The sequence below is a fragment of the Athene cunicularia genome (assembly GCF_003259725.1).
Source record: "Athene cunicularia isolate RWA chromosome 23 unlocalized genomic scaffold, athCun1 chr23_part1, whole genome shotgun sequence".
Taxonomy (NCBI): domain Eukaryota; kingdom Metazoa; phylum Chordata; class Aves; order Strigiformes; family Strigidae; genus Athene; species Athene cunicularia.
Window position 1 is genome coordinate 2,806,175 of NW_020799130.1, and position 24,771 is coordinate 2,830,945.

Below are 24,771 nucleotides of genomic sequence, written 5' to 3' on the forward strand. Positions count from 1 at the left end.
CCCTCTGCTATTTGCTGCGACGGGGGAGACGGAGAGGGGAGAGAGGCGAATGCTCAGTTCTCGCACAGCCTGAAGTAGTTTAAAATTACTCCATCTTCAGTAATTCCCTCCAGCATTAGCAGAAATCTCTTTACATTTATTACTCTCCTTTATTGCATGTTTTTATTGCAGTGTTTGGGGGTGGGGTGGGACAGTGGAGATTTCTGAGGTTGCTTTAATTGGAATTACAGCTTGCACGCGTGGAAGGCCACCAAAGGCACCTCCTGCTCTTCCAGCTCGCAGCGTGCAGCTGGCGCTTTTCCTGGGCCCTTTTACATCTCTCACTATAACTCTCCTCCCTCTTTTTTTAGGAGAAAACCGAATCCCTGGTGCAACAGTACGAAGCTGTGAGCCAGCTCAACTCAGAGCGTTACGCTCGCTTGGAGCGCGCCCAGGTCCTGGTTAACCAGTTTTGGGAGACCTACGAGGAGCTGAACCCGTGGATCGAGGAGACACAAGCCCTCATCTCCCAGCTGCCCCCTCCGGCCATCGATCACGAGCAGCTCAAGCAGCAGCAGGAGGACATGAGGGTAAGAGGACATGGAGTTTGCACCTCCTGCGCCATCGTTTTTTCGACTTCAAACAAAAGCGCGGCACTCATAGGGGCAAGAGTGCCTTTTCTCTGAATTTTTCTGATTTTTCTTCCCTTTCTCTTCTTTTTGGGGATCCTGCCTATGTAATACAAGTGTGCCACGAGCGTACCATTGTGGAAATCACTAGTTACGTTGGAGCACTTCTTGCTAAAGTACAGATCGCACCCAAGGGAGCCTGGCTGCCTTCGGATCTCCTGCCTGATAGTGGCAGGGAAAAGCACTTTGTGCTTTTAGGGTAGGGAGCTGCAACACGAGTTTTCTCAGTGGTGTCCCCCGTGGGGAGGGTCTGGAGGTGGCCGTGCCGGGCGATGTGCCGGTGCGTGCAGAGCCGTAGCCATGTTAGGAAGAGCTGAATGCCACGTGCTTGGCAGATGCTGGGTCAAGAAATCAGCGGTGTGAGTTCGCTACCAGATACATTCATTGCTCTTGGAGTGTTGCGTGGAACAAATAGGCAGCAGCTTTCAATAGATTTTTAAACCAATTTATTTTTTTTTTCCCCCTCTATTCCCTAGCAACTGAGAGAGTCCATTGCTGAACATAAACCTCATATTGACAAGCTGTTGAAAATCGGACCGCAGCTCAAGGACCTCAACCCCGAGGAAGGGGAGATGGTGCAGAAAAAGTACTCGACGGCTGAGGCCATGTATGCCAAAATCAAGGAGGAGGTGTGCCAGCGGGCTCTGGCGCTCGACGAAGCCGTCTCGCAGTCCACCCAGGTAGGCTGGGGTGCAGAGGAGCCGAGTCTTCGCGTCGCAGTCCCCTGGGGAAGCCACGTGCTTTGAAATGTGGTTTTATTCTGAGCGTTATGATCGTAAAGCCCTTTATAAGGCACAAAGTGGTCAGACACCTCCAGGGAGGTTTCCCGCTGCTCAGCTCTGGCTGTGAAAGCAGGGGCAAAGGCGTTTGAGTCTTGACATGGTAAATAGGGTAATAAAAGTTTTACAGCCTCAATAATGATGCAAGTTCAAAGGGGCTGTTTTGGCATCCACCCAAGGTTGGAAGGGCCTGGAGAGCCTCTTGAAAGAGCTCGGAGAGATAAGTTTCATTTCTGATAAGCTGTGCGTGCAGTGAACAGCCGTGGGATCCTTTGTATGGGAGAGTTAACGGTCGTCTCCAGGGTCTGGGCATCTCCAGAGAAGGTCAGTGACTGCAGAGGCAGAGATAGGAAAGGAAAGGCAGAGGCTGTAGGTGCTAAAGTCCAGACAGGGGGTGAAGAGTTTCTGCCGCGGAGGGTTTATGACCCCTAGTTATGTTTCATTTCACCCCGTGTTACCGTAGCACAGTTGGTTTTCGTCGTGTCTGGGTGTTTTTTGTTTTTTTTTTTTTTATTCCTGTATTGTGTAGTCACTTCTCTTGGTTTGCACTTGTATTAACTCCGAGTTTTTCCCCCCACACCCCCGTCCCGTCTCATCTCTCACTCCCATTGTGGAATGTGTTATCTGTGTGTGTTGCTGCCTGTGCCCGTCCTCCCCACATGGTCCCATTTCATTCTTGTGTTGACTGCGCCCCACCATTGCAGATTACAGAGGTAAGCCCCACCACCACAGATGTTCATTTACGCTCTTTCTTTGGCCTGATTCTATTTTACACCTGGACTTTTATTTCTGGTCCGTGCACAGCCCAGCAGAACGCGCTTAAAAATTAACTCCGGGGGCCTGAAATCACATTTGTGAGATGGCTTTCGTTGCGTTGCTGCCCGGTCTCGGTGGGAAGGCCGTTGGGAATGCTTCCTGCAAAGCTGAGGTTTTGCTTTCAGAGCGATTGACACCGATGCACAGAGCTTTCTGCTCTAGCTGGACCTGCTGGTTTGCTCTTGCTTGTTGGCTGAGCCAAGCCTGCCCGGATCAACTTTGCCCCGAGAGCCCGTCTCCTCTCTGCTGCTAGAGCCTGGCCCTTGGCAAACACCGGCACCGGTGTCCTGCAGAGAGGGACCAGAGCTGGCAACCAGAGCGCAGAGCTGTCCTCCTCGCCAGCAGAGATGCTTTGGGATCTTTAAGGCCAAAGTTGACTTTTCTGTAAAAAAATAACGATAAACCCTACTAGACCCGCTTCCCCTCTCACTCTTGGCTTTCTGGTTCTGCTTTTGTTGAAGCCCCAGCTCCGTGGCAGCTCGCTCCTCCCCGTGCGCATGCCGCCTGCCACCATCTCCCGCTGACCCTGCCGGGGTGGTTTTCTTGCTGGCATTGGCACCAAGCGGGAGAATTTTCCGTCGGCACCAAAACCAGGCGCTTTTCCTGCAGCGTCTTTGCACGGATGCTCAAACAGCCGGGTTTTTCTTGCCACACTGCCTGTCCTCAGGACGCAGGACAGCGGTCAAAAAATGTGAATTTTGTAAGGTTGAATCCGGTGCCGAAATCGCTGCCGCGTTTGGTTGCTGGTGCCGGCTCCGTGGGTCTGTACGGCTGACGTGGGGTTTGAGCTGATGCAGCCTGGGGCTGTTGGCAGCGAAGGCAAGCAGAGGCAGGTGTGAGCAGGAGGCTGCAGGTTTGGTTGCTGTTGCAGGCAATGTTTGTCCTCTCCGAGAGGCCGCTGGGCGCAGCACTGAGGGCTGGCGCGCACGCAGGGAGCGCTGCGGCGTTGCTTCATCTCCTCTCGCCCGCCCTGATGGAATTGCTCTTCTCCAGTTCCACGATAAGATTGAGCCCATGCTGGAGACGCTGGAGGCCCTCTCCTCCCGCCTGCGCATGCCGCCCCTCATCCCCGCCGAGGTCGATAAGATCCGGGAGTGCATCAGCGAGAACAAAAATGCCACCGTGGAGCTGGAGAAGCTGCAGCCCTCCTTCGAGGCTCTGAAACGCCGCGGGGAAGAGCTGATCGGTCGATCGCAAGGAGCAGACAAGGACCTGGCAGCAAAAGGTATCTCCAGGTGGACTGAACGGGAGGTGCTGGCTGGGCTGGTGGCAGTGCCCAGCTTCTCCTGCCCAAATCGTGGCTCCATCACTTTGATGTCCCAGGGGTGTATTTCAGAGGCTCTTCCGGCCTTTGGAGGAAGGATGAATCCTCTGTGTGGAGAGATCTGGTGGCTGCTCCCATCTGGAGCAGCCAGGGTGGCATCAGCCAGAGAAAAAAGAAGCATTTATGAGCTGAGCCCTCACGCTGAGCTGGTCTCTTGTGGCAACCATTGGTGGCCCCTGTGAAATGATTTGTTGGTGTCGATTCAGCATCTAATGGAGGGAAGGAACATCCCCAGCACAAAAAGTCCTGTCAACACGATTGGCACTAATTGGCACCTTTCTTGGCAGCTCAACAGCCAGCTCATGGACTGAGTGAGCGTAGACTTCACGCTAGAGGTGGCCAGAACAGAGGTTCGTTGGAGGAGAGTGTATGGGCAAATTTGCCCTGAGCTAGCCTGCACATAAATAAAGGCTTTATTTCTGCAAGCTGGAGTTTCTCATGTCCCTCAGTATCTCTCAGAGTTAATGCTCTGATAGTCATCTGTAATCCCCATTTGAATATTCTCTTGGCTCTTTCTAAGAGGAAAGTGTTTGCAAAATGCTTTTGAGTTGTGAAAAGGTTTTCTTCTTCACGGAATGTTTTTATTCCCTTCCTCAGTAATCCAGGATAAGTTGGATCAGATGGTCTTCTTCTGGGAAGACATCAAAGCTCGGGCGGAGGAACGTGAAATGAAATTCCTTGATGTCCTGGAGCTCGCAGAGAAGTTCTGGTACGACATGGCAGCCCTCCTGACTACCATCAAGGACACACAGGACATCGTCCACGACCTGGAGAGCCCAGGCATTGACCCCTCCATCATCAAGCAGCAGGTGGAAGCGGCAGAGGTGAGCACCATGGGACTGTACCTCAGCCTGGAGCTTGTCTGTACCCAGCTTGTAAGCTAAACTGGGACAGATCTCACACGTGAGCGTGGCTGTAAAATAGTTTTGTAGGCAGGCAGTCGGATTATGGGATGTTTTTTCCATCGCAATTTGGAACTGCAAGGAGAAAAAAAAAAAAAAAAAGCTTATTTCACATATCCCTCCCCACCACCACCACCCCCTGTTCCAGACACGGAAATGATGCTTAAATCACTTTATCTGCTACTGTTTTGGGAAGTTTATCAAGCGTGTGGCCAGAGTCGTGTGCCCACTTGTTCTGAGTGATGTGAGAGTTTGCACGGTTCTGCTCCCAGTCTGAGCCAAAGGCATCCGAGTGCTGCCTAGCGTGGGAAGTGTATATTTAGCTTTTGGTTAGACTGGAGATAAGTGTGAAGCTGGATGGGCTTGGATTTGTGTGTTGTTGGCTGTTTCAGAAGTGGTGAAATCCACTTCAGGTGGATTTGACTTGACTTGGACCTGGGGGAGCAGGGATGTTTCTTTATGCTTTGCTACATTTGTCCTTGCTATTTCCTTTCTATAACCATTCCGACTCTGCTTTGCCGCTCTTGAGTCTCAAAAACCTAATTCCTGTACTGACAAAATACTCCTGTAAACAGTACATCTCCTGTAAACAACATCCTCAGCCAGGCACACGTCAAGACAAATGCAGATGTTCTTATTTTAGTTCCCCCGTTGCCACTGTGGGCAGAGGTGGGAGCAGACGATGGTGGGGGCGATGCTGGTGAGCAGGATGCAGCCGAGTCCCGGAGCGGGCGGTCAGGGTGCAGCACACCAGAGCAGGAAGGACTCTCTGTGCTTTAGCCCTCCTGTTCAGGGGGCAATTTTGGAAGAGCATTTAGTAATAAACATTTTTCATCGGTGACTTTGTTACATGCAGACTATTAAAGAGGAGACGGACGGCTTGCATGAAGAGCTGGAGTTCATCCGACTCCTTGGAACTGATTTAATTTTTGCCTGTGGCGAAACTGAGAAACCAGAAGTGAAAAAGAGCATTGATGAGGTAGGAAAACCCAACAGTTTTTCCTTCAGATAACATCAGGTAGGAGCAAGTGGGAGCTCCGGTTGAAGAGCCTAACGAATTTTGTGGGCAATCTTGTGTTCCGCAGATGAACAACGCGTGGGAAAATCTAAACAAAACGTGGAAGGAGAGGCTTGAAAAGCTTGAAGAAGCCATGCAGTCGGCTGTGCAATACCAAGATACGCTTCAAGTAAGAGGCAGAGCTGTTTGTGTGGAGTGGGTGGACCTTGGGAACACCACTGCAAATCCTCTCCCTGGGGTGCACAAACACAAAGCAGAAAACCTCTCCTGGGCGAGTGTTTGCAGCCTCTGATAGGGCTCAACCACCAGCTCCAAGGAGGAGCAGGTATCTGATAGCATTTGGCTTCCCAAATCTGCTTCATTTCCCCACGAAGGGGCAGGATGAGCCTGGCTGCTGTCAGGTCCTCGTGCTGGAAGCAGGAGAGGGGAGGAAAGCGCTTGCGAAGGGAGGCACCTCTGCCCCCAAAGACAAGTTTCAGAGCCGTAGGGTTTCCCCGACCAGCGGCGGGGGAAGCACGCTTTGCCATTCCCTTTGCTCCTTGCAGGCCATGTTTGACTGGCTGGATAACGCCGTGATCAAACTCTGCAACATGTCTCCCGTCGGCACTGACCTCAACACGGTTAAGGAGCAGATGAATGAGATGAAGGTACGCGGGCAGAGCGGGACCGGTTCTTGCTTTGCAGCGCAGAGCTTGTGCTCCAGTGATTCATTTTGTTCTGGTTTTTGTCCTGCTTGTTTTGGCAGGAGTTTAAAATGGAGGTTTACCAGCAGCAGATTGAGATGGAAAAGCTTAATCACCAAGGTGAACTGATGCTAAAAAAAGCTACAGATGAGACAGACAGAGACATCATAAAGGAACCACTGACAGAGCTGAAACATCTCTGGGAGAATTTGGGCGAGAAAATTGCTCACAGACAGGTAGAGAGGAGATCTGGTCTTTTCGCAAGTGCGGGGCTGAAACTCGCTGGGATGCTCCCCCTGCTTCACCACTTAAACTTTCCTTTTCCATCCCTGTCCTTGCCCAGCACAAGTTAGAAGCCGCTCTCCTGGCGCTCGGCCAGTTCCAGCACGCCTTGGCAGAGCTGATGGCCTGGCTGACCCACACCGAGGAGCTGCTGGACGCACAAAAACCCATCAATGGAGACCCCAAAGTCATCGAGGTTGAACTCGCAAAGCACCATGTGAGTACTCCCACTCCAGGTCCGTTTTTAGTCTGTTCCTGGTGCAGGATTTTATTTCTCATGAAGGCTTCAAGTCCGTGAGAGCCTGCCGGAATTAACAGGGGGGTTTAGAGAAGCATCCAACACATTCAGAGAGGTTTGCCCAACACTTCTCTCGCAGGTGCTGAAGAACGATGTCCTGGCCCACCAAGCGACCGTGGAGACAGTGAACAAAGCGGGCAACGAGCTGCTGGAGTCGAGCGCAGGGGACGACGCCAGCAGCCTCCGGAACCGCCTGGAGAAGCTGAACTCCTGCTGGGAGTCGGTGCTGCAAAAGACAGAGGAGAGGGAGCAGCAGCTGCAGTCCACGCTCCAGCAGGTACACCCTGTGCAGGGGGTGGCTGCTGAGGGTCTGCTTCCCCCTTTGCTTTGGGAGGAGTTGAAGAGGGAAAGAATTTAGAGAGACGCTGGAATTTTTTTTATGCAAGTTTTTCACGTCACTTTTAGTCCTGGAGTGGTTCAGTGCCTGCCCAGAAGCACGGCAGGGCCCAGGCACACCCGCGTGGTGAAGGATATGCCATGTATACCCCTCCTTCAGGCACTGGTACATCCAGCTCTGCCTTTTTATCTGATTTTGAAGCAAACACAGCGTTAACCCTGGCGCATGATCAATGGTGGCTGATGTCATCTGATCCGTGGCCGATAATATGTTCCCGAACAGGCCCAGGGTTTCCATGGTGAGATTGAAGACTTCCTCCTGTGGCTAACGAGGATGGAGAGCCAATTGTCGGCATCAAAACCCACGGGAGGTCTGCCAGAAACTGCCCGGGAACAACTCAATGCCCACATGGTAATTTCTCAGGAGAGATTTTTAATGCTTTTAATTCAGCAAGCTCCTGTCTGTCAAATACCAGCATTAAAACTTCTCCTTTCTATATCTAATGGGAAGAAGAGTGTTTCTCTGGTCTTTTCGTAGAGATAATTTTGCACTTGATGCCTGGGATGAGCATCGTGATGCTTTAACCACCTTTCTCTGCTCAAAGTGACCCACTGCTGTCACTTTGCTGCCTGCCCTGAATGTAATTTTCTCATCGCCCTGAGTCTCAGCGAGCTGTGGCCCCTCTCCGAGCTCTTCCTTTGTGTAACGTTTGGGTGATGCCTCCCTTGCAGGAGCTGTACAGCCAGCTCAAGGCCAAGGAGGATGTCTACAGCCAGCTGCTGGCCAAGGGGCGACTGATGCTGCTGAACCGCGATGACTCTGGCTCGGGCTCAAAGACAGAGCAAAGCGTAGCACTGCTGGAGCAGAAATGGTGCCTGGTCAGCACGAAGATGGAGGAGAGAAAGGTAAGAGACACTGCCCAGCCTCGCCCCGTGAGCTGCTCTGACAGCACGCGCTCCCTGCTGCACGGCTTGGCTTTCCCGGGAGGGATGGAGCCGCTCAGGGCCGAAGAGGAGGGCTGGGGGGGTTCTTTTAGACAACCCCTCTCTTGGTTGGACAGGTTTGAGTTTGTCTTTCAGATGGTGCTGCCTGAGCGTCAAGCTGTTACTTTTTTTTTTCTAGATAGTCACCAGAGTTAGTTAAATCACACAGAAAATGAGACTGAAAATTTGCATTTTGGGTTAATTTAGAGGAAAGGTGGGAAGAAGCCTCCCGCGGGCTCTGAAAGGCAGGCTTTGTTGGTCCTCGGTGAGACAGCAGGCCAAATCCTCCTCCGAGCTGACTCCAGCCTAGGCTTTTGGCCGGTGATGAGATAAAACAAGGGACGCGGTGGCCTCAGCCCAGAATAAATTTGCAGCGCTGCAGCTGTTGCCATCGAAATATCATCCACCTCATTTACTGAGCCACCCTCCCCACGGCGATCCCTTTCTTGGGCTGAGGGTGACGCAGCTGCTCGTGTGCCGATGAAGATCGCCCCTTTCAGGGATGATTCTTGTTTTGAAAGAAAGCGGTGGCTTTCACGGAAACCCCCTCCCCTTGGTAAACAAGTCGCGTTCCCGGGCCGAGGCGATGAGGTTCCTGTTAGAGGGATGTTTCAGCAGGGACACAAAGGCTGTCTCTGTCTGCGCAACGGCGGATCGTGAGCTCTCACCCTCTGTGTTGTGGGTTTTTTTCCCCCTTCCCTTTCTCCCTCCCCGTTGCGGCAGGCAAAGCTGGAGGAGGCGCTGGCCTTGGCCACGGACTTCCAGAACTCCCTCCAGGATTTCATCAACTGGCTCACGCTGGCTGAGCAGAGCCTGAACATCGCGCCCCCGGCCAGCCTTATCCTCAACGCTGTGCTGGCCCAGATCGACGAGCACAAGGTACCGGTGCCACGAGCCCCCAAATGCTCCCCGGGGTGGAGGGAGCAAGGGTGGCACCTCATCTCCCCTGCACCCACGGGCTGCTCGCAGGCCCGTCCGGCTCCCCTTACAGACACAAGGACACCTTTGCTGTTCACAGGTGTTCGCCAACGAGGTCAACGCTCATCGGGATCGGATCATCGAGCTGGATCAAACTGGGAACCAGCTGAAGTTTCTCAGTCAAAAGCAGGATGTGGTGCTGATCAAGAACCTGCTGGTGAGCGTCCAGTCCCGCTGGGAGAAGGTCGTCCAGCGCTCGGTGGAGCGGGGACGGGCTCTTGATGATGCCAGGAAACGAGCCAAGCAGGTGAGAAAAGTGGGAGAGGTGCAACAGACCCCAAGGGCCAGCCTTGGAGGGCAGGAGGTCCTGAGACAAGCGAAGGGCTGGGGACACCACCAGTGTTAAGTTTCAGACTTACTCCTGTGTCTTTATAGTTCCACGAAGCTTGGAAGAAACTCATTGATTGGCTGGAAGATGCAGAAAATCACCTGGACTCGGAGCTGGAGATTTCCAATGATCCCGACAAAATCAAGCTCCAGCTCTCCAAACACAAGGTAGAGCTTTGCCAAAGCAAGTCTGGTGCTGGACGCTGGGTGGAAGGGTGCTGCGCCGGGAGGGGGAGCAGGGCAGCGTCTCCTCTGCCATCAGGACAGGGGAGAGGCATGTCCAAGCCTACCACTGCCATGGAAAACATCCTGCTGGGGATCTTCACAAGCACCACGTGTCTTCAGAGAGCCAAGGCCAGGCTTTCTGAAGCAGTTTTGTTTTCTCTCTGGTTCCCAGGAGTTCCAGAAGACACTGGGCGGGAAGCAGCCTGTCTATGATACCACCATCAGGACAGGCAGAGCCCTCAAAGAAAAAGCCTTGCTTCCGGATGACACTCAAAAGCTGGACAATTTACTGGGAGAAGTCCGGGATAAGTGGGACACGGTGTGTGGCAAATCTGTGGAAAGGTAAGTCCAGCCCTAACGTTGCACCAGCAGCACTCGTTTGCCAAGGACTTATCGAAGGGGAGAGCAGAGCAGAGATTTCATGGGGTGCTTGGAGAAGGTCACTGGGACATGACAAAAGGAGGTGAGTTTGTTCGTGGCAGTTCACGGGGCTGTTTGCTTTGCAGGCAGCACAAGCTGGAAGAAGCCCTTTTGTTCTCTGGCCAGTTCATGGATGCGCTGCAGGCCTTGGTGGACTGGCTCTACAAGGTGGAACCCCAATTAGCTGAAGACCAGCCTGTCCATGGTGACCTGGATCTGGTCATGAACCTGATGGATGCTCACAAGGTGAGAGCACCTTTTCCAGCTCTTCTCAGAGACATGAGTGGGGCTTGTCTTCCCCAGGAGCCAAAGAGCAGAGGAGCCAGAGTTGGTGCCTTGCTGCAGAGCCGTGTGTCTCGCTGCTCTGCTTTGCTGTGGGAGACAAGGAGAGCAAAAACAGGGCAAAGAAGTGGGAAGAAACTTTTACGTTATGGGAAGGTTATAGGAGCTGGAGCTCTGTCCTTCCGAGCTGCTGTCAGTCAGCTCTGTTGAGGGTTTAGTCTTGAAAAGGTGCCTGAATTTACAGTCCTCTATAAACTTTGGTCTTGGCAGTTCTCTCTGGCGTGTCTTGGTCATACGTTGAAATCCCCGGGCAGGGCTTGGGCCATTCAAGACGGCCGCTGTGTTGCAGCCTGAGCAGGGACTAGAACTTGCCTGCCCCAGGTCCTGACCACTTCTGCCAGGGTGGGAAGCTGGGGCTCCTACCCCAGAACGCACTCAGGAGCTGCCTGCGCTGTCCAGCTCCCTGCCTGCCTGCCCTCCCGTCGCGCCGCGTTGTGGTGGATCCATGATGTGGCTGCGAATCCCATGCTCCAAACTCTTTCAGATGTTCCCTCCTGTTTTGGTTTTTTTTTTCCTCCCCCACATGAAACAACCTGCTGGGACTGACTAGCCCTGCTTGACTGCTGCCCTCTCTCCCTCCAGGTCTTCCAGAAAGAGCTGGGGAAGCGCACGGGGACAGTCCAGGTGCTGAAACGCTCCGGCCGGGAGCTCATCGAGAACAGCCGAGACGACACGACCTGGGTGAAGGTGCAGCTGCAGGAGCTGAGCAACCGGTGGGACACGGTGTGCAAGCTGTCCGTGTCCAAACAAACCCGCCTGGAGCAGGCCTTGAAGCAGGTGAGCAGAAGGTTACGGGTAGAAACGACCTCACAGAGTTTTGCTGGGCTCCGGGTTTATGCCAGGAGGTCAACACAAACCTCACGGAAGAGGCTTTGCCCAGTGACTGATCTCCTGGCCAAGCAGGACACCCCAGCCCTGCAGCAGGTACCAGTGAGAACTGCAAAGCCAGTTATTTATTCTTTTCCCCAAAGAAGAGCCAAAAAAAGGCTGATTTGAAAAGGGAAAATGAAAAGATCTCACTGATATGCACAGCAGGAATAGAGTGGTGATCAGAGACTGTCCAGGCTGGTGTTTGCTAATGTCTAGTGCAAGAGAAAGACCCAGGTTGAAGCTAATTAAAAAAAAGGTGAAAGTAGTTTTTATGTCAAGCAGGCAGTTTACAGAACAAACTACCCAGGTGCCAAAGTGGTCAGAGCGCAGGTAGTTGTTTTTAAAAACATTTAGTTGTTCAGTGCAGCTGACGCCGAGGGGAGGGGGGTGCCCGGCCGTGGTGGGACCCATCTGCTGGTGCTGCACAAACCCAGGCCAACAGACAAGGCTTTTTCACCCCCCTTTTAAAATTTATCTATAAAGTCCCTTTCAGCCCTTTGTCCTGTCCAGCTGAGCAGTGAACGGAGTGGCCCGTTTCGGGAGGAGGAGGGCTAACACTTCTGCTCTTGTGGCTGCAGGCAGAGGAGTTCAGGACGGCCGTGCAGATGCTGCTGGAGTGGCTCTCGGAGGCAGAGCAGTCCCTGCGCTTTCGGGGAGCGCTTCCCGACGACGCCGAGGCCTTGCAGTCCCTCATCGACGCGCACAAGGTAGCGGGGAGCTCCGAAAGGCAACCCGAGCAAAATGTCTAGGGGTCGATACTGCAAAATAAATTCATTTGGGCCTTTTTCAGGAGTTCATGAAGAAAGTGGAGGAGAAGAGAGCGGATGTGAACGCGGCGGTGGGCATGGGGGAGGTCATCCTGGCCGCCTGCCACCCCGACTGCATCACCACAATCAAACACTGGATCACCATCATCCGAGCCAGGTTTGAGGAGGTGAGTCCTTTGTTCCGGGCTGATGGCGAGAGGGGCGGGTAGACACCACCACCACCAGGGATGGCCACGGGGAGGTGGTTCCTGCGCCAGGTTTCCCACGCTGGACTGACACTGCCTCTGTGTTTCCAACAGGTCCTCACGTGGGCGAAGCAGCACCAGCAGAGGCTGGAGGCTGCGCTGTCCGAGCTGGTGGCGAACGCAGAGCTCCTGGAAGAGCTCCTGGCTTGGATCCAGTGGGCTGAGACAACCCTGATCCAGCGGGACCAGGAGCCCATGCCACAAAATATTGATCAGGTCAAAGCCCTCATCTCCGAACACCAGGTGAGCCCAGTGCTGAACGCAGCAGGCGCTCAGGAGAAGGGCAGGGGGGTGGATTTTCCTACCCCTCCATGGAGGAGGCAGTGACTTCTCTTGGAAGTCCCTGTTCAAACAGCATGTGGCCCAACCAGAGCTGTCACCTGGGAGCAAAGTCAGCCCAGGGGATGATCTCCAGCATCTGCAGATCCAAGCCACAGCTTGACCCCAAGCCCCCCTCGCTTAACACTCGCGTCCCTGCTTGGGCTTGGCACATCCCAGCGAGGATCTGGAGCAACGGGAGACCACAAATAATCTTGAAACTGCAAAGGTTTTCTTGTCCCTTCTGTATTTTGACAGTCCTTCATGGAGGAGATGACACGGAAACAGCCAGACGTGGACCGGGTCACAAAGACATACAAGAGGAAAGCTACTGAGCCCCCCCACGGGCCTTTCATCGAGAAGTCCCGCAGCAACAGTATGTGTCCGCTCGATACAGCTTTCAGTGAAACGTGCTACCGTGGGAGGAAATGAAACGCATAGGAAACTAATTAACTTTGATTATCAATTAACAAGGCATCCTGCATTGACGGGCACCAGGAAGGCAATTGAAACTTGTCGGGAGGGGAAGATCCAGGTGGCATTTGCCAAAACACCCGTGCTGGGGGAAGCTTGTGCTGTCACTGCTCTTCTCTTTCTCTCTGCAGTTGCTTTGTGATGAGGTTTTGGGGCCTTTTTTTATGTTGTTTCTCGAAGCCAGAGTCCGATGTGAATTCCCAAGTGCAAAGGGAGCACTGAGGGTGGGAGTTGGGTGTAGAGCCATCCATCACTCCGTCCTCCTACCTGGGGACGCTGCATCCCTTTGCAGAGCAGCCAGCAAGGCCGCGGGAGGTTTTCTATTTGAAAAATAAGATTTATTTCATTACTGCTCTTTCCCGGACCGCTCAGACTTGCTGAACCCATCCACACCACCTCAAGCCAATTCCTTTTCTCCCTTTTTCCAGGAAAATCTTTGAGTCAGGCCGCCCCCCCCAGCGTGCCCATTATCTCCCAGTCAGAAACAAAGAACCCCCGGATAAACCAGCTCTCGGCCCGCTGGCAGCAGGTCTGGCTGCTGGCGCTGGAGCGGCAGCGGAAGCTCAACGATGCCCTGGACAGGCTGGAGGAGGTAACGGCCACCGGCGGCTCAGGGCAGGGAGCGGGGAGCAGTACCGGGGGTTGAGAAGCATTTTAAATTCATGCTGCCTCTTGGATTGCCCGGCTCTTGCAGATGGTTATTGCTGCCTTTCTGAAAATGCCAAAAGAAAAAAAAAATATTCCTAAAATATTAAGGCAGAAAACTACCTTCTGTAATTAACTGCACATTAATGAACTGTTTTGTGGCCCTGCAGTCGGTATCTGTAGAGGTAATGACAGCCAGGCCTGCTTTACTCCTAGTAATTAGTTTTAACAATTACTGTCTATATCTTTTCCAAACATCTAATGTAATTTTTGTTTTTATTTACGCTTAACAAAGCAGCTATGCCCAGAAGTGAGTGTTTTTGTTTTTTGTTGCTTTTGCTGTAGGTCAGTTCAGTTTATACGTATTAATGTTTTTTCTTTGTTGCTTTGAACTCCAAGAATGTTTAGAGAGGGGAGGAAAGAAAAAAAAAAAAAAAAGCGCTAAAAATTGTTGATTACCTTGCTGTGAGCTGCTTGAGCTGGTGGGGTTGTGGAAGTCCTGTCAGGGGGGGATTAAATGGGTGTTAGTTTAAACTGGAGGGTGACTGGCTCGTCTGAGGCTGGTGGCAGAGGCGCAGGGCTGGGTTTTGCAGAGCTGAGATGTTCCCCAGGCACTGTCTTACCTGGAGGATGAGCAAGAAATCCCTCCTCAGCTCCTTAGATGGAAAAGGAGAGGGGAAACACGTGCCCAAAATGGGGCCAACAATGAGTATTCCTCCTGGGCAGAGCCTGGCAAGTCGTTGGGCGAAATCCCAGGTGAGGAACCATCCCCAAATGCCCGAGCAGAGACTGGGGGGGGGACGAGGGGTGTGTGTGTCTGTGTGCAAGTAGCTGATATCTCTGCGTATGTGTACGTACGGCAGCGTGGGGGTTGCTGCATCCCGTGTCGATGATGCGTGGTCCCCGTGGTGGCTGTCGCCTACGCTGTGTGTCCTTCTGTTCTGGAAAAGTCCATTGGAGCAGCCCCCTCGTTACTGGGGCTTGTCTGGATAAAGGGGGGGGGGGTGTTAACGCCAGGAGCTCGGGCACGGGCTGACCTGGAGGCCGGTGGTTTAGGGTGCTGTAGAGCTGGGGGTGCTGCTCCTTTCGGGGATTTCCCCCGCTGACTCTCACAAATTTCCTTCCAGTTGAAGGAATTCGCAAACTTTGACTTCGATGTCTGGCGGAAGAAGTATATGCGCTGGATGAACCACAAGAAATCCCGTGTCATGGATTTCTTCCGGCGCATCGACAAAGACCAGGACGGGAAGATCACCCGGCAGGAGTTTATCGACGGCATCCTGGCCTCTAGTGAGTCCCGCTCTGCCTGAAACCAGCTCAGCAAATGGCCATCTCAGTGTGACAAGAGGTTGTCCCTGCTCGAGGACTGAGGGGCAGCTCCGACACCTCTGATACCAGAGTGAGGTCCCTGCGTCAGTCACTCATTTCTCTCTTTTTCCAGAATTCCCCACCACGAAGCTGGAGATGACGGCGGTGGCTGACATCTTTGACCGTGATGGCGACGGCTACATCGATTACTACGAGTTTGTGGCTGCTCTCCATCCCAACAAGGATGCCTACCGCCCCACCACTGATGCCGACAAGATCGAAGATGAGGTAAAACACCAGAAGCGATGGGTGTTTGGAAAAAAAAAAAAAAAAAAAAAAAAAAAAAAGGATTGTGATGGTGCTGAGCCCAAAATATTTGACTGGTACTGCCAGTACCTACCATGTTTTTGAAGGAAAGGCTGCTTGTTATTCAAGCAGTGCCTTGTATTTGGGGGAGGATCCCCAAAACCTGAGGTAACTCTGTTGTTGGTGATGGCAGGTCACCAGGCAAGTGGCCCAGTGCAAGTGCGCCAAGAGATTTCAAGTGGAGCAGATCGGCGAGAACAAATACCGGGTAAGGCTGAGGGGGCCAAACGCTGCCCCGGCAGCACAAACCCTGCTCCCCCTTCCCACTCGGGGGGGCGCCGATCGCCGCCGGGGTGCCCAGCCTGGCGGCGGGGGACCCCCCTGGGCTCCCCGGGGTGAGATGGAGACCTCGTCCTCCGGCTCCCGGCGGAGGTGGCTGGGCTGTGTTTGCCCAGCGTCATCCTCAGCCCCAGGGCGTTCCCCGAATCGGGAGAGCATAAAAGTGCCCCTGTTCTGGGCCCGCCGGCCCCGTGAAACGCCGCATTCACTGCGCCGCCAGCCGCCCTTGAAGTTTTCCTCGTGGATGAGTGTACCTTACGCCTGTGTTTTTCTTAGCTCGGTCCCGAAGAAGGGAGAATAATTTCCTTAAAGAATCTCTTTGTAACGGGCTCGCTGTTTATGTTTCAGATCGTTCACCGAGGTGAACTGGTGACAGGAGCTGGCAGCAGCGCTGCCGCTTTCCTGCCCGATGCTTTGGGGGCTGATGCTCCGGCTGGGAGGAGCCGAGCTGCAGCCCTCACCCCCCCCCCAAACCCCCGGCTGCACCAGCCCAGGCTCCCCGAGCTTCTACCCTACCCCCAAATAGCATAAACCCCACGGATTTCTAACTACCTGCAGTTAACAGTTTTCATGGTTATTGCACTGTTAATCCCATAAATGTTTTTCTTGTTTTTTCTTTCCCCTCCTTTTCCTCTTGACTTGCCTTCCCCCCCCACCATTCCCCATCCCTTCTCCCTCCACAACTCTTCTCTCTCCATAGTTCTTCCTCGGCAATCAGGTACAGTTTGCCTTGCAATGCTGTCTCTCACCTCTTTTTATTTATTTAAAAAAAAAAAAAAAACCAACGTAGCTTTGTGTGCCTGTGATGCTGCTCTGTCCTTTGTTGCTGTGGGAGGATGTGATCTGTGAGCACTGCTCAGCAGAGCCTGGTACAGGGGAGTGCCTGAGCTGGGAGGGCCACCCCCCAAAAAAAAGACTGCACTGGGCAGAAAAAAGGGAAAAGTTCCATGGAAAAAGCAGGATTTGACAAAAATGGACAGATTTTTCTCTCCGTGGCTACTTTCTCGGATGCATTGGGCGTGTTGATGGGAACCGGGTGAAATCACGGGGGTACAACTACCTGCACGAGGGCTGTACCAGGCTCTGGGTGGGTTTGGATCGCAATCACCGTGGAATGAGAATGCCGAGTCCTCCCCTTTAATCCCCTGGGTAACGATAACTAAACCCTCATCCCTGCTACACCCACTGAGTAACTCCTAACTGGAGCAAGGCTCGCAAAACCTGCATGTGTCCCCGCGACCCGGGATGAGCGGGGCAGCGTGCCCGAGTGTGGCTGGTTGGAGGGGGGGCAGAGCTATTTTATTTTATTTTATTTATTTATTTTTATTTTATTTTATTTTATTTTATTTTATTTTATTTTATTTTTTTAACGGGACTGAGGCATCAGGTGTTGTTAAGGTGTGCCCACTGCCCCCGCTCGAATAGAAAAGCATCTTTTTCATGTGGAATGATGGTGCCCTACCAAAAAAACATGCCCAAAAGGAAACAGACTTGGATGCTGGAAGTGGATGGATCCAAGAGAGCTCTGGCTTTAATTTAGGCAGTTGATTAGAGAAACGTTTTCAACAGCAACCAAAAAATAACGTCCCTGTGGCAGCGGAAATGAGAACTGACTTGTTCCTGGTGCAGAACTAGAGCCCGGAGAGAGGGAAGGCGGCTCCCCTGCCCTCTCCCTGCCCGCGGGCACCGTGGCCGTGCCCAGTGTGGCTCTTTGCTGGGACCGGCACGTTTTGGTAGGACCCCCGAGCAGGGAGACCCCCCCAGTGCACAGCCCAGGGTCCCATCTCCCTGCGGGAAGGAGGGTCAGAGATGCTGTTACCTCCTTCCCCTCCACCTGCCATGACCCGTCTCAGCGTGGCTTTGCACTCTCTGTTTTCATTTAATCTCTCGGGTTTTGCGCCCCAGGGAAAATGTTGCTGCTTTTTTTTTTTCTTTTCTTTTTTTTTTTTTTTTTTTTTTTTTTTTTAATTCATCTGAAGATGGTCTCGCTCTCAAAGCCTGGTTCCCCCGTTCTCTCATCGCAGCAGGTAGACCTGGATGCAGAGCTGCTACATCCGAGCCAGGTTCCCGGTGTCCTGCGCCAGCTCTGCCACCTGCCCGGTGCAGAGGGCAACCAGGAGCCTGGACCTGGCTGTCCAGGAGATTTAGGGAGCTTTGAAAAACAGACACGTGCTTCTGATTCAGGGTGCACTTGTTTGATATCGCAGGTGTTTAAAATCACTAATGAACATTGCAATCACTAATCAACATTGCTGCGGGATTCCTGCCTGGATTCCCATCACTCTGCGCTCACCGAAACATCCTCACTGGGTGATCTCTGCGGCGGGGGCTTTCTGGCTGGTGGGGTCAAGTCTGAGGCTCAGTGAAATCCCTGGGCTTCAGACTTGATGATGAGAGGTTTCTGGCTCAGCGGTGACGCAGCACTGCTTGCCTCGCTGATTCACCAGCACTCGGGGGGCTGAATCAGCCGACTCTTTTCCACATGGGCTGCACCAGGAGGGTGATTGCATTGCCAGCCTCTATTTCCTTCAAAATAAAAGGACGAAAATACAATTTTGGCTGATAAAACCTATCCAAAGACCAAATTCCAAAATCTTATTTGCTGCTCTAAAAAATTCTCCTCCCAGCTTTAAAACTAAAGCGTTTGGATAGCGGCATCATCTTAAAACCGCGCAGCAGAAAAACTCCTGTAAACTGGTACTGGCCTGCGCTTATCCCAGAAGAACCTCTCTGGGGAGAATTTAGAGGTATTCAGTAGATGGATAAAGGCATTTGGTGCAGCCTGCTGTGAGAAGGAGCCAAGCGTCCCTCGTGGTGTCCCCCTTGTCTGAACCGTTTCTCGGCCCCGCAGTTCGGCGATTCCCAGCAGCTGCGGCTGGTCCGGATCCTGCGGAGCACGGTCATGGTTCGCGTCGGGGGAGGATGGATGGCCCTGGATGAATTTTTAGTGAAAAACGATCCTTGCAGAGGTAAGGCAATTCCTGGGGTTTATACAACTCCTGTCTTCTCGCCCGGTAAGGGGAGTTTGAGAACTTGGTCTGCTGTCACTGTGAATGACCAGAGAGGGTCTGAGTTATCCAAGTAACAGGCAGGAGCTGGAGGAAACGGATCCAGAGCAAACTACAGGACTTAAAATCATGAAATTTGGCAACACTGGATCAACTCTCGCAGCGTTTAGCCAGGTGTCTTGGGAGCAGGAGAAGGATGGGTTGTGTTTCTTATTTTTAAGACCGCGGGGAGCGGAGCTGCACTGCCGTGCTGGGGGTCTCGGCTTCTCTCTGAAGCCGTCGGTGTGTACGTGTGGCTGTGGGTGATGGAGCGAGCTTGATAAAGGTGACCTGACAGAATTGAAAAGGTTTAAAGCCGGGAGATGGTAAAATCCTGATCAGAGACACTCTGGGGAGAAGATGCTCTGGCCCAAGGTCTGTGAATCTGTGGTACTGCCCCACAGGGCTGTGACCACGGGGCACTGACGGTCCAGCTCGTCCTAGTGAGTAAGGAGAATTTCTCCTGTCACTTTGAACTGCTCGATTTCTCTCTGATGTATTTCTCACACAAGTTTTCTCAGCTCCTTTTGTCTTTGGAGCAGTGGCATAAGGAACTAATCTGGAAACCCCGAGGCGTGCAGTACCAGGCACCTTAAATACCTGTTTGCAGCGAGAGGTGCTGCTGGTGCTGGGTCTTCTAGTGCCTTAAATTAACTTTCTTCCCCCAGCTCTGCCCGTGAGGGTGGAATGTGGCCCCCCTTCTTTTTTCCAGATTCCCACGTGTCAGATTAGAGTTGTAAAAGGGGGTGCCTTCGGACATTGTTGTCTGTGGGGCTGTTCAGGGCTGGGCTGGATTTCTTTAGGGGATTTTGTGCACCACAGCCTGCTGTAAGTGTGTCAGTAAGTGTCACCTTACACAAGTGTGTCCCGGGGATTGACCGGCCCAGCACTGAAAGAAAAAAGATGTTTCAGTTCAGCATTTAAACAGGAAAATTCAGGTGCAAGAAGCTCCTGGATGAACTGAGCTTAAGGAAGACGCAGCAGCACGTTGGAAGGGAAGAACCACCCAGATTTGGGGTTTTTAGGGCTGAGCAGGGTTTGGTGGGAGCTCGTTTGGTGGCACACGTTTGGGAGGGATGGTTGGGATAACGCAGGCTGGGGTCACATAGCGTGGGTGCAGAGAACCGGAGTCGCCTCCTTTCCAGAACCTTCTGACTTGAGGTTTTATCGTGCCCGGAGCTGGGGGCTGGAAGCGACTCTCCGCTGCGATGGGCTGAGAGTTGTGACCGGGGGACAGAGAAGGATTAGCCGGGGGGGCTGGCCAGGAGCGAAGTGCATCAGGGCTGTGTGTTTTGGAGAGCTTAGGTCTGTGCTCCATATGTCCCCGTCTCGCTGGGGTCTCCGAGATGTTAACTGCTTCGGATATGTCTTCCTCAAGCTGCTGCCTACCCGCTCCTTGCTCCTGCTGTCCCACGCTGTTGCTGAAAGCAGCAGGATTTACAGCCTGTGCCGCTGGCTCCGGGGAACCTCCAAGGTTTTCCTGCTCCTCCAGCCTCCCCCGTTCATGCTTTGCAGCAGATGTTTTACAGCGCTGACATCGAGGTTATTTCCATCCCTTGGTTATCTAGCGTGGTGCTTCCCTTCTCCAGTTGCTTTCTTGGCTTTCTGGTCCATCATGTATCGACTCCCGTGTCCCCTAAGGGTCGGTGCATGCCCTTTGCTCTCTCTTTGAACACCGTGAGCATGAAACACACGTCAGCTGGCCCAGGAGCTGAAGTCCACAGACTTTCTGCCCGCTGGGTTGCCCCTTTCTTGTCGGAGGGAGACCCTCCAGCTCTCTGAGGCGTTTCAATGAAAATTTTAAAGTTGGCTTTTAATAGTGGTCGCTTTTCTCTCACCTCTCCCCAAAAATTGCTGCAGAGCTGCCCAGAGCTGTGAGAGAGCAGAATCTCAACCCTTCAAAGCTGCTTTTACTCTTTTTAAGCCATGTTAAAGGTGACACTGGCCACTGTTGTAACATGGTTGTGTTTAAAAACCATCAGGATGCTTTCCCCGAGACCCAAGAGAATAATAGAGCATCCAGTATGAATTCGTGGGCCTCAGGCAGCTCTTAGTTGGCCAATTTCTCCAAGAGCTGATCCATGGGAGGAGGTGGTTAGGGCAGAGCAGGGAGATGGGCTTGGGGAGACATCGGGAGGACACGTGCTCCGACCCCTGGAGCCTCCTGAGCCCTGGTAACGATGTTGGATTCGTTCAAACCTCAGGTCTCCTCTCCTTTGTCCCCTTCCAGCACGAGGACGAACCAACCTTGAACTCCGAGAGAAATTCATCTTGCCAGAAGGAGCCTCCCAGGGAATGACGCCATTCCGGTCGCGAGGCCGAAGATCAAAACCCTCCTCCCGAGCAGCCTCCCCGACACGATCCAGTTCCAGCGCCAGCCAGAGCAACCACAGCTGTGCCTCCATGCCATCCTCTCCCGCCACTCCGGCCAGCGGAGCCAAGGTGGGGCTCGCGCGCGGCACCTTCCTCCCTCCTCTCCTTTAGGAACCAGCAGCCTCCAAACCCCTCCCAGAGAGACCAGGAGCTGCAGGTGTATGGAGGAGGAGGAGGAGGAGGAGGAAGGTTGGGGCTTGATGGTTACTGTGGTCTCTAGGTGACGCTCGGGGTGTCTGCAGGGAGAAGCCCGCTGTCCCTGCGGGGTGGGGGGTGGATGGTGCAGGACAGGTTTTCAGCCCAAGTGTGGATGCTCGTGGCTCCTCAGGAGGGTCCCCGGCGCTCGTCGTGCAGCCGAAGGCTCCTGGTCCCCCAGGCAGGGCCGGGCCACAGCCTGGCAGGAAGAAGCCATCACCCGTCGTCTCTCCCACCACATCATTCACCCATGCACGGTTTATTTCATCACCCATTTGGGTTTTTTCCCTTTCTTTTAATTAATATATTTCCTGTTTGGTTCTCGTTTCGGTTTAGTGCCGTTTTCTCCCCATTCCAAATACTTTTCCATTTCTTTTTTTTTTTTTTTTAACTCACTCCTACCTCTCCCTCCCCCTCTCCCCTCCCCTTCCTTGGATTTTCCATTTCACAGACTCCACATCACTTCTCTCGATGTTATGACAAACCCTGGTTGATAAACAGTAAAGCGGGCACCCCTCTGAGGGGATTCGATTATCCCGACTTCCAGCTCCCGAGCGCCGAGGTAGAGTATGGTCTCGCAGCCCCGAGGACCTGCTGACAGGCCGGAGTGCCACTGGCATGGAGACGTTCCTGCTCCCCTGCCTGTTTTAACGCTTTCCTTGTGGTAGAGCAGCGCTTGTTAGCACCGCCAGCACTCGGACTGTTAGCGTTTTTCATGGGTTTCTAACTCGGATTAAATAAAACATAAAGCACGGTGGCTTGCAACTCACATTCACCTGCTTTCAAACAGAGAGAGCGACATTTATCCTCTTGTGCTTAAAAAAAAAAAAAAAAAAAAAAATTAAAAGCTTTTAAGCATGGGAAAGCAGCTGTGTTTGGCTTTTAAAAATTCGAAATCCGGCAGCCGAGTTGAGACTTGAAAATCAGCTACAGCGCATGCACAGTAACCACGTCGCCTTCATTTTTATGAAGCGCTTGTTTTTATCACCGTGTTGAAGCACGTCTGGTGTGTCCGGCACTGTCACCAGCTTGATGCTCCCAGGAGGATGAATTCAGGATGAGATTTTGATCTCCCCTAAAGTTTCAGCCTCCCTGTGGACTTTCCTGACCTTGTGAATCGGCGATGAGAAATACTGGGTAGATCTCGGTGATTCACTGGCGAAATAACTGCGTTTTGCTCGGGGGTGCTTTCACGCAGAAAAGGAATTATTTTTTAAATCGTCAGAAGGTTCAGAAGCACTTCCCCAGTTGCTCTAAATTGCCTGCTTGCTGCTGTTAACATGTTCATAAAGTAGGATCGAGGACGAGAATCGAAACCTCCGATGGCGGACGTGGTGCCTTCGCAATCACGTGTTCATGGATTTGAATTCCTGCGGTGCCCCGAGGGGAGCCCCCTGCCCGGCTGCCCCTCTCCCACCCCCCTCTCCCCCACTGCAGCTCCAGTTTCATGACATTATTTCCCAGTTTCCCCCCAAAAATCGCAAAATTGCAGGGGACGGAGAGAAATCTCCCCAGCTGTTGCTTTGAGGCTCATTGGGAAATGCCCTCTGGTGTTAGCGTAGGTCTGTGCGGGGATGCAGCAGGGCTGGAGCTGTCCCTGCAGCGATGTCCCCGTGAGCCCCGGGGGACGGGGGACACCCCGCAGCGCTGCCCCAAATGCGAGAGCTTTGGTTGGTGTCCAGAAACTGGAGCTGCCCTTTCCAGCTGGATCCAGGTGCCCTCGCCCTGCCGGCACCTTCCCCTCCGCTTTTCCTCCGCAGCGGCGGGAGCAGAGCTGCCTCTTGCGCTGCTTTCCCTGCGTTTTGCAACATCTTAAAGGTCAGGGAAAGCACCGTTTCAGGAGGCGACCGCAGCTGAGTCGCCGTGGTTTGTGTCCCTGTTTGTCACTGGTGGCCTCGCTCTTAAAATTTGTCTGCCCTTGGGTGCGTGGACCCCCGCCCCGGGGCAGCGGGGTGAGGTCCCTCCACCTCGCAGTCACCCTGTGCTGATGCCTCCCTCCAGGGGGACGCGTTTCTCACGACACCCTGTTGCATTTGACCTTCCAAAATGGTCCTGTGAGCTGCTTAGATGCCAAAATACTTAATTTTTACAAGATTTCACGTTCTCTTTGTGGAGCTTTTGAACCCAGATGACGCTGTCCTCTGGCTGGATAGCAGCTTTGCTCTTAAGATTTTTTTTTTTTCCCAACAACCACCTGTGCATCAGCCCGCGGCGCACGAACTGCCGTTGCCCTCCAGATTTTCAGGATCCAAGCTTTTTTCTTTTTTGATTCACCGCTGCTGAAACGACAACTTGTGTTCTCCTTGACCATTAAGATGGGTGTTCCTTAAACATCCAAAGCTTTTTCGCCGAGGTGCTGATCTCGGGCGTGATCTTGACCCGTTACAGCCCAGGTGACACCTGAAAGATGCTCTGTGTGTGCTTCCTCCCAAGGTGACCCCCTCGGCGGGCAGCAAGCTGAAGCGACCCACCTTCCACTCCAGCCGAACCTCCCTGGCTGGGGACACCAGTAACAGCTCCTCACCCGTCTCTACAGGTGCCAAAACCAGTCGGGCAGGTAAGTTAGGTGTAAAAACCCAAAAAACTCCGGCCGCTGCTCTTCCTGCTTGCTTAAACTGGCAGAGAAAATAATATTTTGGGAGCTTGCAGCGAATGGAGGGGGCTGATGGCCACTGCTGTGTCCTGCCTGGGAGAGGAGATGCTGCAGCGGTTTTGCAGCGCAGATGCTGCGGCTTTGTTAAAATCTCAGAAATAAAACAACAGTTCTGGTGCTGAACCCCCCGATCCAGGGGTGCTGGGGGGGTGGTTGGAAGCAGCCCAGGGATGGAGAGGAATCCTCCTCCTCCTCCTCAGCCTGCTCACAGCGCTCTCGGCTCCCCTCGCAGATCCTAAAAAAACAGCCAGTCGTCCCACCAGCCGCGCCGGGAGCCGCACGGGGAGCCGGGCCAGCAGCCGCCGGGGGAGCGACGCCTCCGATTTTGACCTTCTGGAAACGCAGTCGGCGTGCTCGGACACTTCGGAGAGCAGCGTGGCCGGCGGGCAGGGCAGCTCACGCCGGGGGATGGCCAAACCCTCCAAAATCCCAACCATGTCCAAGAAAACAACCACTGCCACCCCAAAAACTCCAGGCCCTAAAAGATAATACTGTACCCACGCCCTCCTGAAAGAAAGAAAATACAACCTGTGTCCAATTTTTAACCCTGCTACGTACATTGGATGTATATTTATTCTAAATGGGAGAAACTATATTGTTAAAAGTGTAAAAGAAAGTTGTGTTATGAAGCTGCCTTATTTGGGTTTTTTGTTTTGGGGTTTGTTTTTGTTTTTTTGGTTTTTTTTCCTTTTTTGTAAGTTACTATTTTCATGTGAATATTTATGTAGATAAAAATTGCCTCTCGGTGACCCCTGTTCAGAGAGGGGCCTGGAAAACTGAAATGTGGGAGAGAAAGAAAGAGAAAAAAAAAAAAAAAAAAAAAAAAAAAAAAAAAAAAAAAAAAAAAAA

General features: G+C 52.9%; 1 protein-coding gene across 1 annotated transcript in view; it reads left to right on the forward strand.

Annotated features, from left to right (window-relative positions):
• The window catches only part of MACF1 (microtubule-actin crosslinking factor 1), a 104,806-nt gene extending 80,089 nt beyond the window's left edge, over nt 1-24,717 (forward strand). Inside the window, exons 60-90 of the mRNA XM_026863219.1 lie at nt 351-569; nt 1,145-1,348; nt 2,152-2,160; nt 3,257-3,488; nt 4,185-4,411; nt 5,346-5,468; nt 5,575-5,676; nt 6,053-6,154; nt 6,253-6,426; nt 6,534-6,689; nt 6,850-7,047; nt 7,390-7,518; nt 7,839-8,012; nt 8,814-8,969; nt 9,109-9,315; nt 9,444-9,563; nt 9,793-9,962; nt 10,127-10,286; nt 10,965-11,159; nt 11,831-11,959; nt 12,043-12,186; nt 12,319-12,507; nt 12,841-12,958; nt 13,485-13,648; nt 14,829-14,991; nt 15,143-15,297; nt 15,509-15,583; nt 18,506-18,623; nt 20,932-21,143; nt 23,703-23,826; nt 24,155-24,717. Of these exons, the coding sequence (XP_026719020.1) occupies nt 351-569; nt 1,145-1,348; nt 2,152-2,160; nt 3,257-3,488; nt 4,185-4,411; nt 5,346-5,468; nt 5,575-5,676; nt 6,053-6,154; nt 6,253-6,426; nt 6,534-6,689; nt 6,850-7,047; nt 7,390-7,518; nt 7,839-8,012; nt 8,814-8,969; nt 9,109-9,315; nt 9,444-9,563; nt 9,793-9,962; nt 10,127-10,286; nt 10,965-11,159; nt 11,831-11,959; nt 12,043-12,186; nt 12,319-12,507; nt 12,841-12,958; nt 13,485-13,648; nt 14,829-14,991; nt 15,143-15,297; nt 15,509-15,583; nt 18,506-18,623; nt 20,932-21,143; nt 23,703-23,826; nt 24,155-24,411 (4,905 nt within the window). The 3' untranslated portion in view covers nt 24,412-24,717. The remainder of the gene's footprint in view (nt 1-350; nt 570-1,144; nt 1,349-2,151; nt 2,161-3,256; nt 3,489-4,184; nt 4,412-5,345; nt 5,469-5,574; nt 5,677-6,052; nt 6,155-6,252; nt 6,427-6,533; nt 6,690-6,849; nt 7,048-7,389; nt 7,519-7,838; nt 8,013-8,813; nt 8,970-9,108; nt 9,316-9,443; nt 9,564-9,792; nt 9,963-10,126; nt 10,287-10,964; nt 11,160-11,830; nt 11,960-12,042; nt 12,187-12,318; nt 12,508-12,840; nt 12,959-13,484; nt 13,649-14,828; nt 14,992-15,142; nt 15,298-15,508; nt 15,584-18,505; nt 18,624-20,931; nt 21,144-23,702; nt 23,827-24,154) is intronic.
• Nucleotides 24,718-24,771: the final 54 nt, after the last annotated feature.